At 40.3% G+C, this 17,018-nt stretch overlaps 2 protein-coding genes across 4 annotated transcripts in view; both read left to right on the top strand.

The window, feature by feature from the left end:
• aamdc (adipogenesis associated, Mth938 domain containing) overlaps positions 1–17,018 on the top strand; it is a 282,823-nt gene that overhangs the window by 262,902 nt on the left and 2,903 nt on the right. The gene's annotated exons all lie outside the window — the stretch shown is intronic.
• Positions 627–16,970, top strand: LOC308086095 (pannexin-1-like). Of its 3 annotated transcripts, none has more exons than XM_080429466.1 (8): positions 627–1,397; positions 2,622–2,832; positions 5,172–5,287; positions 9,078–9,280; positions 9,441–9,719; positions 11,364–11,586; positions 13,498–13,738; positions 15,042–16,970. In XM_080429466.1, the coding sequence occupies exons 2-8, from the start codon at positions 2,652–2,654 to the stop codon at positions 15,110–15,112; spliced, it is 1,314 nt and encodes a 437-aa protein (XP_080285592.1). In that variant the 5' UTR covers positions 627–1,397; positions 2,622–2,651; the 3' UTR covers positions 15,113–16,970. The 3 variants fall into 3 exon arrangements, with proteins under 3 accessions (XP_080285592.1, XP_080285591.1, XP_080285593.1); XM_080429465.1 differs by lacking the exon at positions 627–1,397 and adding an exon at positions 1,613–1,782; XM_080429467.1 differs by lacking the exon at positions 627–1,397 and adding an exon at positions 2,263–2,336.

The following is a 17,018-nucleotide window of genomic DNA, read 5'->3' as shown; positions in this document are numbered from 1 at the left end:
CAGCTATTTTAAAATAGCAGATCTACAAGTTCACATGTGACGCGTTGTGAGCTTGTAGATCTGCTTTTCCCCCCCAAAAAAACTTGTTGAAAAGTGATGAAAGAAAGAATGAAAAACATTTGAAGACAAATCTGGTATGGGGGTCCCTGGCAAAAAATAATAAAAAATAAGATGGGGTCCGTGTGGACAAATACAAATTAATTTGGGGGTCTTTGACATGAAAATGTTTAAGAACCACTGTTTTTTTTTCAATTTACCAGAAAAACAAGCCCAAAGTCGCTTATAATAAGCGGACATGGCAACACTGGGCGACGGGTCTCTCGCTGGCCAAAAAGAGGAAAATAGAACAGATCTGCAAGCCATCAACGCGTCGTTTCTGGGTGCTCCGCAACGCATTGATAGCTTGTAGATCTATGCTTCCCCCCCCCCCCCCCCCCGAGTTGAAAATGTGGTTATTATGAAACATTTTGCTGCATCAAGATCTTATTCAGTTATTTATTAAATATCAGAATTACGGTAATATTGTTTCTATCAGTGTTTATCACTCATAGTTAACGTAATTATTTGTTTTAAAAAAATGGTTATAATGAAAAATATTGTTCTTTAAATATATGTATTATTATGAACAAATAAAATCTATATTTCAGTCAGAAGTGCTGTTAATTATTAGACCACTTATTATTCTGAAAAACCTTGACCGGTGGTGATGTACATGTTGCCGGTTGAAAACACGACTTCTGATTGGATATTAAAAAATGAAAATAAAAATAAACACGTCTGATTGGATGGAGCACTTGGCCACCGAGGGGGCGTGTAATAGTTTCAATGGGCGGGGCGGGAGTCGCGGGTACGCCTCTCGATGTTACACCCAACCTGGTGACCTATCGAATTCCGTCTAAGCCGGTAGCTCGGTTTGGCCTTTAGCCATATTACTTACTACCAAATGGGGCATATGGAGTCACAGAATTTGACAGGTCACAAATGTCCGTTCAAAACCTACCGCTAGAAAACAACAAATACATCTAATTACAAAGAGATTTGGGGTTTACATCAGCAAGTGTTTATTTCTTTATTGTTTATTCCCTGAACCTGTTGTGTCGCTTGGCAGAAAGAACTGATCTACAAGCTAACATTAATATATATATCTAGCCTATTCTATGCTAACAACAATCTTTGCTAACAACGCATGGAGAAGAAGGGAGGAAGAAGTTATCCATCTTACCCCGGAAGAAGTTCCAGTTGCCAAAAGTTTTATTATTTTGTTCCGCCTGTGTAATGTTTTCATGTCATTATCTTGGTTGTTGCTCAGTCTCAGACAGTAATGTTTGACATTTGACAAGTGTGAACTAAGTCTTCATGAAGAGTGATGTGTTCGTGATCAGTAGCAGATAGCAGAGGTAAGTGTAAACACATCTTCTTTGTTTGTTGTTAACTGTTTACTGTAGTGTTGTGTTAACCACAGAAACTGTGATTTCACAACAGAAACTGTGATTTCTTATAATCTCTATAATGAAACACAAACACCCCCTGGGGAAAACTGTCAAACTGACCGTGACCGTTATTAATAGGTGGTTTACAAGTCTGTCTTTGCAAGAATGTAGTTCTTCTTTCTAAAAATAAATTGAGCAAGTCGAGACCTGAAGTGTTGATATGTTTGGGCTTGTTGGTGCAGACAGACACAGACAGATACATTATTACATACAGCCAGGGCAGGCAACATACACTGGTTTCATTTTGATCAGATACAAGATTCCAGAGGGAGGAAAGTAAACGGGATTTATGGTATGGTATACTATGACTTACTATGACTTACTATGACTGTAATTAGTTGACATTTTTATATTTTAGTTATTTCTAACCCTTATACATGAAAATAATATATAAGTATGGTATAATAGTGTATAGGTGCATACTGGTATACCACGCATTACACATGTGGTATATAATTTAATTATATTTATAATATATGTATTTATTTAGTGGAATGTTGTATGGATGAATGTAGGTATATATAAGAATGTATGCATTTAATTAATTTGTTGTTACAACATATACATTTACATTATAGTTGAGTGCAGATTTGCTCATAGTCATCCTGCAGATGGTGCTGTTTGCCTGTCATTAGGATAAGCACGCCATAGAATAGCACATAGAGGAGCCATGCCCGCCCAGACCTGTTGAAAGTTCTGATCCCTCCCCATTCTGCATGTTGCAGGCAGGGGTTATTGCGTTCATGCATATAGAGTAGGTTGTCCCATTTCTCTCACTCATCGAGGCGTAGGGGCCACCTAGCACTCCATCTAGCCCTCTGTTTGAAGGGATTGCAGACTTCAGAGGTAGGGGAGAATATTTTTTTGTGAATGTAGGCATGGAACATGGCTACAGGGGCAGGGAAATAAGCCCATATCCACATTGAAAAAAAAACACGTTGGAATATATTCGTTTTGTAGATGCGAAGGGAATATGTAAGCAGATCATTTTAACAAGCATTTCAGAAACTGCCCGTGCCTCTCCTTCACTGCTGTTGCCAGCATACGTTCAAATGTGTAAAGGACTTAATGTTGTGAACTTGAGCATGTTGTAAATGTAAAATAAAGTACTTTTGTCTCCTGTTCCCCCAGCCCAGTCCAGGCGCAAATCTATCTGAAGAGATGGCCATCGCCCATGTGGCTACAGAGTACGTCTTCAGTGACTTCCTGCTGAAGGAGCCCAACCAGAAACGGTACCATAATGTGCGCACAGAGTTGGCCGTGGACATGATGGTGACGTGCGTTGCTGTGGGGCTTCCCCTCCTCCTCATCTCCCTGGCCTTCGCTCAGGAGGTGTCTGTGGGTGAGTTGCTCAGGTTAATTGACAGTACGTACAAGTTGTCAGATGAACGAGTCAACTATACTGTAGGTCAGTGGTTCTCAAACTTTTCAGGCCGTGACCCCCCAAAATAATCATATTTGAACTGGGGACCCTCCAAAATAATTATATTTGAACTGGGGACCCCCCACCCTGACAAGCACTTGGAATTGTAGCAGTTGAAGCATTACATTTTGTTTGACTTGGTTCCACAGATAAATATTGTGAAACTGGCAGATCTACAAGCTTGTAGATCGGCTTATTTTTCACAATTTCTGCCTCTTCCTTATATTTTTGCCAATGTTTTTATAGTATAGTTTGTCACTTCACTGTCATCTGGGGACCTCCCCAAAATCATGTGGGGACCTGACCCACAGGTTGAGAACCCCTGTTGTAGGTTACAAAAAAGTAGCAGATGGATGAGTGTCATTCTGGAGCCCTTCATTCATTTGCATAATAAAAGCAGGGGTGTTTAAAAAAAAAAATTGTATGATGGAAGAAAAAACAAGAGAAGTTGCTAATTTATGTTTGTGTTGAATAAAGAAAGGGCCGTATGAAAAACCATCAAAACAAAATAATGAAAGATACGGTACAACTGAATTTATAGTAAACTAGAAAAAGTGCTCCTCGGAGCACAGGTCTCCGCCAGGTCAGGTAGGTTATTGTGGCCTCCTGGTGGCGCTATAATAGGCCAATGTGAAAAGGGTGGCATGTCTTCCTCGGCCTAGTGGGAATGTGCGTGCATTCATGATATGAGGCATTTTGTTGCAAAAATATGTTTTGCTAAAGTAGACCTGCTGGTGGCGCTATAACAGGTTAATGTGAAAAGGGTGGCATTTCTTCCGCGGCCTAGTGGGAATGTGCGTGCAAATTTTCACGGAAATCGCACGCCGCGTTCAAGATTTGAGACATTTTGTTCAAAACGGACCTATCCTGCAAACTTTGGAAGTCAACCTTAGCCAATCAGGATGGAATATGAAATATCGGACAGATGCGTGTTAATCACATGACTATAGAGATACTGTGTACCGATTTGCGTGATGTTTGGATAAAATCTGAAGGATTAATATCCAAAAATGTATTTGACATAAGTCGGCCTCCTGGTGGCGCTGTAAAAAGCAGATGTGAAAAATGCAGTGCACATGTTTTTCCTTGGCCTCTAGGGAGTGTGCGTGCAAAGTTTCACGCAGATCGGTGCAGTTATAGTTAAAAATGCAAATCGGCCTGTTATAGCGCCACCATGAGGCTGATTTGAAAAGTTTTACGTGGCATTTCTTCCTCGGCCTAGTGGGAATGTGCGTGTGCAATTTTATGGAAATGGCAAGCTGCGTTCATGATTTGAGGCAGTTTGTTCAAAACTAACCAATCCTGCAAACTTTGGAAGCCAACCTTAGCCAATCAGGATGGAATATGGGAAATTGAACAGATCCGGGTTGATCACATGACTATAGAGATACTGTGTACCGATTTGCATGACGTTTGGATAAAAGCTGTAGGAGAAATGGGAAAAAATGGGTTTTGCACACATCGGCCTCCTGGTGGCGCTATAACAGGCCCATGTTAAAAAATGTGGGGCAGAGGTTATGAATTGGCATCCAGGGAGTGTGTGTGCACAGTTTCGGAGCGACCGGGCCAACGGTGCCAGAGATTAGCTGCTAACACACAGACAGGACACACGGACGGACACACGGACGGACACACGGACGGACGGACGGACAGGGGCGAAAACATACTCTCTCGCCATGCCTTTCGGCCTGGCGGAGACAATAATGGTTTACAGTGCAGGAAGGTATGTTTATTACTACCACAGGCCAGTGACTGACTGCTATATTTAGCAGCCAAAATACTTTACAGTTGAACTCAACATCAAACAAATTAGACCCTTTTCACAGCAGACATTCTTTCTTTTAAAATTTTATGGTGATAACATTTAATTCTGGGTCTGTTTCATTTACGTAGGTGTTTGTACCAGCATGGAAAACCCCTGCACAGTTAACTTGATGTTTGTACACAGTCACAGTAATGTGTCTGTGGCTGTGAAAAGGGTCCATTCATTGGACTCTAAAAGGGGATTGCAGTTTTTCTAATTGACAAGATTAAGACTTTAAACTGACACGATTAATACTTTAAAATACTCAAGTCCTGAGTCTGATGTGAAGAGATCATTTATATATACAGTATATATTGTGGCAAAAACATATAATATGTATATAGTCTATTTCTCTGCAGAATCAAAATGCTGAAATTTCCATGTGATGATGTCAAACATAGATTTATGTCTTGCGCGTACATAATTAATATCAGTCTCATTGCATTTGTGCTAGGTACACAGATCAGCTGCTTTGCCCCATCTAACTTCTCCTGGAAGCAGGGTGCTTATGTGGATTCGTACTGTTGGGCAGCAGTACACACTCACACCCTCCCTCTGTGGCTCCATAAGGTGAGTGGTACACACTCACACCCTTCCTCTGTGGCTACATGTGGCTAGTGCCCTCTTCTTTGCGATTGCCTGCTGGGGGGCCATAATGCCACATTAATGCCGGGGTCCGGGACATGAGCAAACTGGCTCCCTTGTTGGGGCTACCCTGCCTGAATGGGGTGGAGGAGGTGGTGAAGGTGTGTGTATAGCAAGGAAGCAGGACGCTATGATGGATATCCACTCACACCACCTCCACATTGAGATCGTGGGGAGGTTGAGCAGGAGACGGGAAATTATAGATTAATCTGCCCCAAGGGGTAATACAATAGACTTAGACTATCTTTTGTGCCGGTAGCCATTGATATACTTTATTAACAAGGTTGATGTAATGTTACAGGCTTATTAAGTTACCATTAGCCTAATTTGTTGTTTGTAAAAAAAAAAACCTGATCTATAAGCTATCAACTCATCATTGTGTGCTGCCTTGATAGATTGTAGAGTTTTTTTGGACACATGACGCATGCCGCATGTCGCGCGTCATCTCTGTTTGAGAGGCTTTGAGGTAAATTTACAGTAAGCTGTCATCAGTTGTTACAATATGGTCGTAGGCTGCTCTGTTATTGTAAAATAGAACATAGACATATACACATTCTAACATACATACTCTACATACCTGAAAGTATGAAGGATAGCTCATTACAGTTGCAGTATCAACACTGTATGACTGAATACATCAAAAGATGCTCTGTAAAATCCTCTGTGTTACTCTGAGAGTGACCAAATGGACCAACTTAATATATTGCTACTGTATGCAACATTATAGCAGAGACCCAGTTACTCTCCCCGGACATTGTGGTTCCTGATGGGTTTTGCTGATCAAAAAAGAAAGTCAGCTATTTTAGTGTTGTGAGTCACTTAGAAAAAAACACAACAAGTTGATTTTGGAATAAATGTTGGCAGATGTTTGCTGTTAAACAAGGTTTCATTGTGTGTTATTTCATTGCGATGGCCTGTTTAAAGGGATCTTATACCAAACAACTAGTCAATGGCTGACACTGTATGCTAAACAATAAAGGAGTGATGATGACACAGTACATGAATTGAATTCTTTAGTTACAGCTATGCAGTGTTGTAAGCAGACCAGTTTGCATGCCTAAGAAACATTTTTTTTTAAAGACTTGAGACTTGACTTGGACTTACCCCTCAAAGACTTGAAACTTGACTTGGACTCTAGCTTGTGAGCATCTCTGAGTGGTATACACTCACACACACACCCTCCCTCTGTGGCTACATCAGGTGGTGGTGCAACACGCAAGGACAAATACGGTACGCTGTAAAATCATTATAATGTAATATAGTATAATATAAGACAACTGATTGAATTATATTCCCATAAATCCTTATAAGATAAAACCTTATTTATCCACATAGGCTTCCATAGACTTCTTACTTGATGCATTAGAGGTCATTAAAAGTGTTTTAATGCATTTAGTGACCACATCAACATCAACAGATCCTGAATCCATTGGCCCATGGTCCTGGGACTACCTCGGTGCACCCCCGCCGTTAACACACAAATCCATGCTCTGCATGCATAATAGAATGTCATACATCAAAAAGAATAAAATAAGGTACACTTGACATTTCAAAATGAAAAGAACTAATGAAGCACTGGGTGAGAGGTGTTGTCTGGGTGAGGCAGACAACTGTCTATTTGTAACACATTTTTATTTATTCATTGTTTTACAATTAATGCTTAAGTAGGTATTACCTCTCACCAGGATTTTCAAAACGCCCATAATTTGGAATAGGAATAGACATGAAGAAATGCCGCTCAGTGACTGGTGGGTGACCTTAGCAATGCATGTCATAATACATTATTAATGCATGAATTTAATTCAGTGATGAGTTTGGGAGGCTGTGAAACATAAGACACATACGATTAATTATTTTGTCATCATGTCGAATGGGAAATGTATTTGTCTCTTCAGTAACAGCTATGCAGTGATGGTGAAGGGGAACTTGGTTTCTGACGCTTTCTGACAAACCACAAAGTATTTGACAAGTCTTCTCCAGCCTTGAAAAACAAAGGAACTGAAATCTCAGCCATATCTGTATGTGTGTGTACCATACACGAAACAGGATCAATTGCAGTCACCAGTTTTATTTATACGTGTTTGTCTTAACAACTGGCCAGTGATGGTGAAGAAAGGGAACATGGAAAGACTCTTTCAGACAAACCACATATTATTTGACTAGATTTTTTCAGCTGACAGTGAACTAAGAAAAAGAAATGAAGGAACTGAAATCTCAACCATGTGTGCCATACATGAAACTGGCATCAGTCTTTTTTCAGTCAGAGTGCACTATTGTTTGCTGTGCATAAAACCCGTTTCATAATATTTCTTGCCTTTTATTATTCATATCATATTATTGACTTATTATTTCATTTTTATTTTATTTGATTAAATTAGTTGCCTAATATTGAGGGTCAAGATGGTAAAGCATTGTCCATCAGTAGCTAAAAACAAAGTATTTAAAGGACGACTTCACCACTTTTCAACATATCTTCATATAATAGGTCCTCACTAATGCTCATGATAAAATGGTACAATTTTGTTCTAATCAGTCTGTGTCTCAGAGGAGGGCTGTAGACAGTTCAGAAACCCGTCTACCAGTGACATCATCGATGGGGAATCCAAGCTAATAGAAACTGCAGGCTTTGTATTCCTGGAAAGTTGCAATGCAATAATAGATCCCATTGTTCACGCCTTAATAAAAATCTGAATTAAAAAAATGTAATCTTTTTGGGGGAAAAAATCCTGCCTAACGATGATGTCACTGGTAGACGGGTTTCTGGACTGTCCACAGCCCTCCTATGAGACACAGACCAAGTAGATTTTTTTTAAATCATTTTATCATGAGCATTAGTGAGGACCTATTATATGAACATATGTTGAAAAGTGGTGAAGTCGTCCTTTAAGCTACCCACTACCACCTTTAAAGGTAGAATTTATGTATTGCTGCTGATCTGTTATTTGGGGGGAGGGAGGGAGGGGGGGGGGTAAACACACAGGAGAATGGTGAGAGACAACAGAGAGAGAGAAAGTTAGACAGCGAATGGAACAAGGGAGGTACCTTAATGCACACTCACGCTGGGTCTGTTCTATTCTGTCCTTCTAAGATGGGAAAACGTCACATTGTCTTATCATTTTGGTACAGTGCCTCCCTCTGTCCATTCGCTCTTTCTCTCTCTTCTTTCTCCACTTTCACCCGGCTGGCAGAGCTGAAGGTATGCACGCTTGAGATACCCTTGTTGCCGGGATGTTTCCTGGCCTGTTTGGCAAGCTGAGGAAAGACTTGTTGCTGCTTTCCCCAGAAACCAACGAGCTCACCCCCCTCCAATACGAACTGGGTATAGAAGTAGCGCTGAACCTCTTCTTGAGGATCATTTCCCCCTCCATCCTCCCACTCGCTGAACTCCCCTCACTTTATTTTTGCTCTCTTGGTTATGTTTTCTTCAACTAAGATGATTTAGTTATTACTTTATTACTGTAATAAAATATTTAACCCACTCTACCGACAATTAAGACATTTTGTCATATGGCGTCTTTGTGTAAATGACCCTTCTACTTCTCCTTATTAAGTATTCTACTGGTGTCACGCCAGTCGAATGATGTTGGCCGGACAATGACCGTGTCTGTTCACACATTGAGATTATTCTAAAACTTAACACTATGTAAAGTAGTATTGAATTCCCTCAGTAATCCCAGCCTACACCTCTTTTTCTTTCTCGCCACTATCCTGTCAGTTCTTCCCCTACATCCTGCTGCTGGTGGCAGTGATGATGTACATCCCGGCTCTGTTCTGGAGGTTCTCCACCGCTCCTATCCTGCAGTCTGACCTGGGCTTCATCATGGAACAGCTGGACTGCTGCTACAACCGGGCCGTGAACCTGGCCAAACGCATGGCCACCTCAAACCTGTCCAGGATGTCCACGGCCTCTTTAGACAGGTGTGTGTGACCCCTGATTCACGCCATGTTTCACTTTTCACTTTCTATACCGTCTATTGTTTAAAACAACATTGTATTGTAAGGTTAGTCATAACAAAAATATGACGGAGAATGCTAACTTTTTTTTTTCAATATTCCATCTGGCCCTCTCCTGTCCCAGTGACCCTACTGAAGGTTGCTTCATCTACCCCCTGATGGAGAACTACCTGAAGACCAAGCGTTTCTCGCGGGTGTTGCTGGTTCGATACCTGCTGTGTCGCGGCCTGACCCTGCTGACCCTCCTGTGTGCCTGTGTCTACCTGGGCTACTACCTCCAGCTGGCCTCTGTTACGGATGAGTTTGGATGCACGTTGCGCACCGGACTGCTCATCAATGACTCCACCGTTCCTGAAAAGGTTCAGTGCAAGCTCATCGCTGTCGGGGTCTTCTCATTGCTGAGGTACCTATTTTATAATTTTCGGAAATTGCAAAAAATAGCCGATCTACAAGGTAAGCTTGTAGGTGGGCTATTGTCGCATCTTTTTGCAGATTTTCGTTTCTAACTGTTTGAACATTTTTGGCTGGGGTCTGGGGTCTTCTTGCTCATGTATCCATGTGATTTATCAAGTCACCCCCCAAAATTAGTTCTAATTAAACATATTGAAAATTGTTTATTGTGATAATAAACCTCTCCATCAAACAGGGACAGGTCCCCCATGGTTTCAAAATAGCAAGAGTAACCCCTCTGTACATAAAAGGAAGCAAATTAGACTCCGGTAACTACCGCGCTATTTCTATTCTTTGCTCCATCTCAAAAGTCATGGGAAAAATTGTTTATGAACAGGTTGAAAGGTATCTTGCTGAAAAAAAAAACGAATGTACGAATTCCAATCTGGCTTCAGAACATCCCACTACTGACACAGGCCTTCTCTATTTGAACGACCACATCAAACAAGAGGTGGACTTTGGCAAAAAAAAAAATTGCATGGTCATGCTGGACCTCCAAAAGGCTTTTGACACCGTTAATCACTCTATTTTGATTCATAAACTAAAAGCAATTGGTTTTGATAGCACATCAGGGAGCTGGATGCAATCCTATCTGGAGGGGAGAGCTGTGGCGTTCCGCAAGGAAGCATACTAGCCTTTACTGTTCCTAATATATGTAAATGACATGACATCAGCTTGTGACCGTAACTTGTTCCTGTTCGTGAATGACTCGGCTCTGCTGGTCTCGGACAGGGACAAGTTACAGGTTGAAAAACCCTTAGCTCTGAACTCGGTAGAATAGAAAAAAAAGTCAACCAAAGAACACGTTTTTTGTATAGGAGCTCCTCTCTGGTCAGTAAGAATACTTTGAGGATTCTAACAGGAGCACTCATCCAAGGTTACTTCGACTATGCATGCACCTCATGGTACCACCTTAAAAACAAGGCTCCAGACATCCCAAAACAAACTGGTAAGGCTACTTCTTGGCCTTACATCTACGACTCATCTAACCCCTGCTCACTTTGCTAGGGTCGGATGGCTCAGGGTTGAGGACAGAGTACAGCAACTTGCAATGGGCCTGGTCTACAAAATACACTACACCGATAAGACCACAATCATAACACCAGAGGTAGCTCCACTGATCACGTTCAACCCAGATTTGGCACTAACAAGGGTTTGAATTCGTTCTCCTGCTATGCCACAAAAATGTGGAATGTCCTACCAAAAGCCTTGAAGGAGTGTAAAATCCTACTCTCCTTCAAAACCGCTCTAAAAGAGTACCTACAGTACAGGTGGCTGCAATTCTAAACTGGCCCTCTGTTTTCAAACTGTTGTTATGATGTTTTGCATAGTAGTGTATATCTGTCTGTCATTAAATGTCTCTCTATGAATTGAGTACAAAGGACCCCAATGGAAACAAGCCATAGGCTTTCTTGGGTTTTAAATCCTCTTAGCTTACCTTGTATTGAACTGTACTTTCCTGTACTTTTTTTGCAAACTGCTAATAAAGTATTCAATCAATCAAAGTTTAATGCCAGGTTTGAAAGTGTTTAAACATAGATTGGGGGGTTGACAGTGTAAATTATGATCTTTCTCTTTTGTTTGATTCTGTTGTCAGCCTCGTCAACTTGGTGGTGTACCTTACGCTCGTTCCTGTGGTCATCTATGCCAGCATCCGTCCACTCTTTTGCCATGGATACGCAAGTTTCTTGGAAATGTACGAATTGCTGCCCACTGTGGACGTTCTGCCCCACCCTGGCGGCCAATGGGACGACCTCGCCATGTATGTGCTCTACCTGCAGGAGAATCTCAGTGAACTCAAGTCCTACAAGTACATGAAGGTGTGTGTCTGTGTATCCAAATGCAAAATCTTGATGTCAAAAACATAGATTTGATTAAAGTTTATATTTGAGAACATTCAACTTATAAGCAAACAAATAAATACAAAATAAACACAGAACTTTATGGTAGATTTAAAAAAAAAGTAATTTAAGCTATGTAACTTTCATGTTCTACCCCAGATTTGAACCTGGGTCTCCTGCGCAAGTGCTGACATTTTTACCACTAAGCTAATAGTATCTGCCTGCTTCAGTGGAGAAATTGAATTTTGACCCTCATGTCATACCAGAAACAGGATTGTGTCAAAGGTCGTGTCTAACCTATACACAGGATTTAAATGTTTCAATAGAAGAGCAGGGATATGAAAATAGACCACCTCAAGTGTATAAGTTATATTGTATTAACATACTCTACCATACAGATTGGTCAAAATAACATTTTATTCACTAAAGAAACTTATACTGCGTTCTTCTTTTTTTTCCTTTTTATATATTATTTTTATTTAGGGAGGACAAGGTATAAAAGTGTCAATATAAGCTATTGTATAATTAATAGATGATTGTACTTTGATCTTTCTTTTTACCCCTATTTTCACCCCACCCACCTCCCTCTCATAGATCGCCTAATATAGTAACAATTAAAGTACAAGGACAAGAAGAGAATAATAATAAATACATAATGGAAGTATATATCATTGGAAAAACCAAAATAATGAAAGAGGGGGGAAATAAAAGAGGGAAAATACTTTATACAGCTTTAAGTATATATATTGAACTATTTAACTTTAATTCAATGAATGAAACAAGCAGATAGGTAAATGTAAAATACACACATAAATATAGTTCACTTAAAGGTAGGGTAAGTGATTTGCAATTATTCAAATAATTGCAAAATGGGTCTATGTTCTGATAGTGCTCGTTACTATAGAGTGTCCTGTCCATATAAGGAGTCTCCATGTCTCTCCAGCTCTTTATAAAACAGAAAATGCATTTTCGTTTCAGTTTCAGTTTCATTTCCAATTTTATCCAATCAGGATAGAGAACTCAATCAGGATATAGATTAAACAAGTGAAATTGGAAGTGATGACACTAAGAAATTAGCAGGCAAAATTAGAACTGGAACACTATAAAAATGAAGCTTAGAAATGGGTACTTTCTCCTGATTGGCTGAGATTTTGAAACCTACCAGAAAATGTATTTTCTGTTTATTAAAGAGCTGGAGAGACGGGGAGACTCCTGTTACTGAACAAACACTATATAGCAATGATTACTATCAGAATATAGTGCTTTAACCTTTTAACAAAATACTTTTTGTTTTAACCCAAAAATATCACTTACCCTACCTTTAAGCCCTATTCAAACATTTTCAAAAACAGCAGATCTAAAGGCTCCCAACGCGTGAGTTTATTGAGTTTGAAAAACGTAAACATTTGAAAAATGTCACCTATAATGACCAAAATAGGGACACCAGATTAAAAGTGGTTAAAAATCAGGACACATGGGCTGCGTAATTGCTCAGTTTCGCGTTCAGGGCAGAAAGCCAGACGTTACTGTCCACAGTGGCTCTTATGACTTTACAGTTCACCCACTTACACCATTTTACATACCAAATGGGATTTACAATGGGACCGGCCAATGAATGGAGGTTGACTGGCAGTGTGGCTGGTTCTGTATAGACAAATTGCCAGCCACGGTCAAAGTAGCTAGTGATGATTTCCCACCCTGGTCAAGTTTCTTTTTATGTATTGTGTCACAAGGGACTATTTCACATTAAGGTGATGATTTAATTTCCTACATGAGAGAAACACAAAAGAATACATGCATATTTTACATCTTGACATTGTAGTCGCAGTGAAAGGTGTGTCCCAGTTTGGAACCCAATAGAGAACTACTGTTGTGTGTCATGTACAACAGGTGCTTGAGTTGCTGAAAAGACAAGGTGAGAGTACAGGAGAGGAGTTTGACTTCATGGGGCTGCTGCAGAACCTCTGCCAGGTGAAGGTTGACACTGTGGATGGGAGGAAACGGCCTCCGTATAAAGCTAAACCTGCCAACCCCAATGGGAGCCCAACCACTGCCCACACTGGAGCTGCAAAAGCTGGCAGCGATGGTCCAAACCCACCTGCTCTGAAGGATACAAGCTTGATGATGAGGGGTGAGTATGGAGAAGGACAGTAATAACTTAATTATCATATAGTAGGGACTTGGATTGAATATGTGTATCTGCAACATCCTTCTGATGCTTAAAGCGCTTAGCGGCACTATGTAATATAACTTTACAATTGGGGTGGCTGTATTTTGTTTCCCTGCTCTTCTATTTGATTGACTGAATACTTTTATTAAAGGTTTGCAAAAAATGTACAGTGGTACAGATTTATACAACAGGTGCTATAAGGATAACCCCAAAAAAGCCCAAGGCCTTATTCCCATTGACGTCCTGTGTATTCAATTCATCGAGACTCTGAACGTGTGAGACATTTAGAACGTGTCAAAGGTCATGTCTCACCTAGACACAGGATCTGACAAGAATTTTGACCTGTTGGTCAAGATTAAATTTATCCCCTGAGCAAGCAGGCAGGCTCTATTAGCTCAATGTTAAAAAATGAACGGCACAGAAACCGGGTTCATCAATCCGGGGTAGAAGAGGAAAGTTACATAGTGCAGCTTTAATTTATGCTCTGTCGTACGACGGTGTCGTAATAGCAGATCTAGAAGCTCTTTTCGGCGTGCAACACCGTCGTACAACAAAGTATAAATTGAGCTTAAATTAGTTTTGCATCGTCGCAAATCTTTGGTCTGAACTAGGCTTAAGACACTGGCCTCCCTCTTGGCTCATTATTGAATCCACTGTTCACGAGAGTGCTATGCACACCAAAGTCCTTGTAGTGGTGCCGGCCCACGGCAGAATAATTCAAATAGTAGACAAACAGACAAGAAGAATGGCCACGTACACTGGTAGCCAAAGTGCCAATACTTTATTTTTTGGACGCAGAGTCAAAAGAAACCAACGTTTTGGCAGGTAACTGCCTTGTTCAGGGTATAAAGAATACATTACAAGTATAGTCACACATAAATATGGTGCCTGCGATAGTCATACAACCAATCACATGGATCTAAAAAAAATCATTATTGAATCCAACCCGATCCTTCTGTCCTGTGTCTTTCCTACACTGTCGTCTTCTTAGCTTTACTGTCTGTATCAGCAACACTTTCACAATGCATGCATTGTGAGCTTGTAGTTCTGCTATTTTCACAGAAAGTTTGCCTATTATTGCAGATTTCTTGCCTAGTGTTTATTATGACATGCCCAGAATAGGAACATTATGGTTTTATATATAGTTAAAAACAACAAATAGGGATTGTTCTAATCAACTTTCTTATCCCACTGTGTGTGGTAACGTTCTTACAGACTAACAGCCCAATGAAGTATAACAACCTTTTTTCTTTTCCCCCCCCAGAATTATCTCCTCTGTTGCCAGGAAACAGTGACGTTACAGGTGGAGGAGAGGTCCGCCAGCGAGTGGTCTGATTGGCTGCTGGCCAGGTGTTGGATACAGACCTGTCTGACTCTGTGAATGTTTCATAGTGTAACTAACATCCACCTTAAGACTCAAGATACCAGAGCACTAATGGAAGTGATTAACGGATTGATTTGGCCATCGTTCTTAATCATTGCTGGATATGCGATGGCAGTTGCCCACATGGGGAGATTTCGTGAAACCAAATATTTTGTCATACAATGTTAAATGCATTTCGGGGATGTAATGTTGTTGTTTTTTTATTTTTTGTATATCTTTAGGATTTTTATATTTTTGCACAGTTATTGCTAATGGATATTTCTTGTCCCCCCATTTTTTGTGATAGGGGATAGTTTTCCTGAATTTCTGCTTTAATTTGTTGTCCTGAATAGATCCCTGATTCTAAATGCAGAATTTTTGTTTAGTGTATTGGCACTGTTGTACAACTATTTGGTCACAATCTATGTGATCCACTGAAGTAAGTAGCCTAGGGAACCAACAGTATATGAGCCATGTGGCAGGTTCTTAGCGTGAGGCAGCTTGGTACGCAAGTACACCCCCTGGACATGATGCTAGTATGTCACAGGGACTTGCCCCCAATCCAACCCAGTGATACTGGGTGTGATTCACTGAACTGCTGCCTAAACTAATCGCACAAGCAAAAACTCTGCATGAGCTAATACGTTGTATAGAATAGGAGTTTTTATAGGTACTAACATCAAGTTGCACTACTAGTTATTTGTGAGAATGTAATTTTATGCCATTGTCATATTTCAAACCATTTTAAAGGGGAATACCACAAAATGTAACAATTAATTCATGGTACTTTACACACTTAAATCCTCAGTATTAATGTATCACTTTATTAACACTGAGGAAACTGTACTATAACAGTTAACTGTACTGAAAACTGAAAAGTAATGGTACGTAGGATGAGATTTCCAACAGTTTTTTGTGTGTGTGTGTGGTCTTTCCTGTTAACCTGGGTTTTTGGAATGACAAAAGTAGGGCCGGGAAAGAGACGTATGTGTGTGCGTGCATGCGTGCGAGAGAATATCCATGAGATGGAGAGAGAAAATGGAGAGATCAGTCAAAACCTTAGTTTGCTGCTTAGTCAGGTACCATTGGTGTCTGATGCTGAGGATGCCCTTTGATTTTGAATACTTATGTCATTAAGCTCTCCCACAGGTACACCATACCGTAAATCCATAAATGAGGGGTTAGTACACAAATGGAAATGCAATGGCAAACTTTTATTAACAGTTCTCAGAACCGTTCTATGGTGCCGTAGAAAGGCCCTACAGTATTGGTGGACTTGAGGTCTTTATTCTTTTGCATGTGAAACTACTAGCCATCACTTGTACATAGATGTTTACTTGGGAATCTCAGGGAGATAAGATAACATATCAATGCATTTCAGATACCTTCTGTAGACTCCAGTTACCCTGTGTGTGACATACTGGAGTGTTACCGACTCCTGAGGATGACTATGTTTTATACTCCACTCTAATGTGGTGCACTCTTTTTTTTTTACGTTGGTATACTGTGTGTGTGTGTGTGTGTGTGAGAGAGTGTGTGAGACAGACCAGGTTTTCATGCTTGCATGTATTTAAAAAAATATATATGATGGTTGATGGTTGATGTTGAATATTGCGGGGTCTCCTTTTGTGCATTCTTTTAAGCTAACATCTTAAACAAGAACAACATTTGTGTTTGTAGTAGTAACTACCAACATGTATATTTAGTTTGTGGACATTTGTGATTTGTTAAACGGCTGCTTGATGTGTTTGTGATAATGTGATATTGTCATATTCCTTTACTTTTTCATGTCAGTCTTCATCTCTAAATATAAATCAGATATTTGAAAAATCTTGAGTTGAGTTTCTAGTGTATTGTGGGGGGCGTGGCGAGCCACTA

This window comes from Gymnoscopelus braueri (genome assembly GCF_963280865.1).
Source record: "Gymnoscopelus braueri genome assembly, chromosome: 5".
Classification (NCBI taxonomy): domain Eukaryota; kingdom Metazoa; phylum Chordata; class Actinopteri; order Myctophiformes; family Myctophidae; genus Gymnoscopelus; species Gymnoscopelus braueri.
Note: the sequence above shows the minus strand (reverse complement) of the source record. Positions and strands in the feature narration are given on the sequence as shown.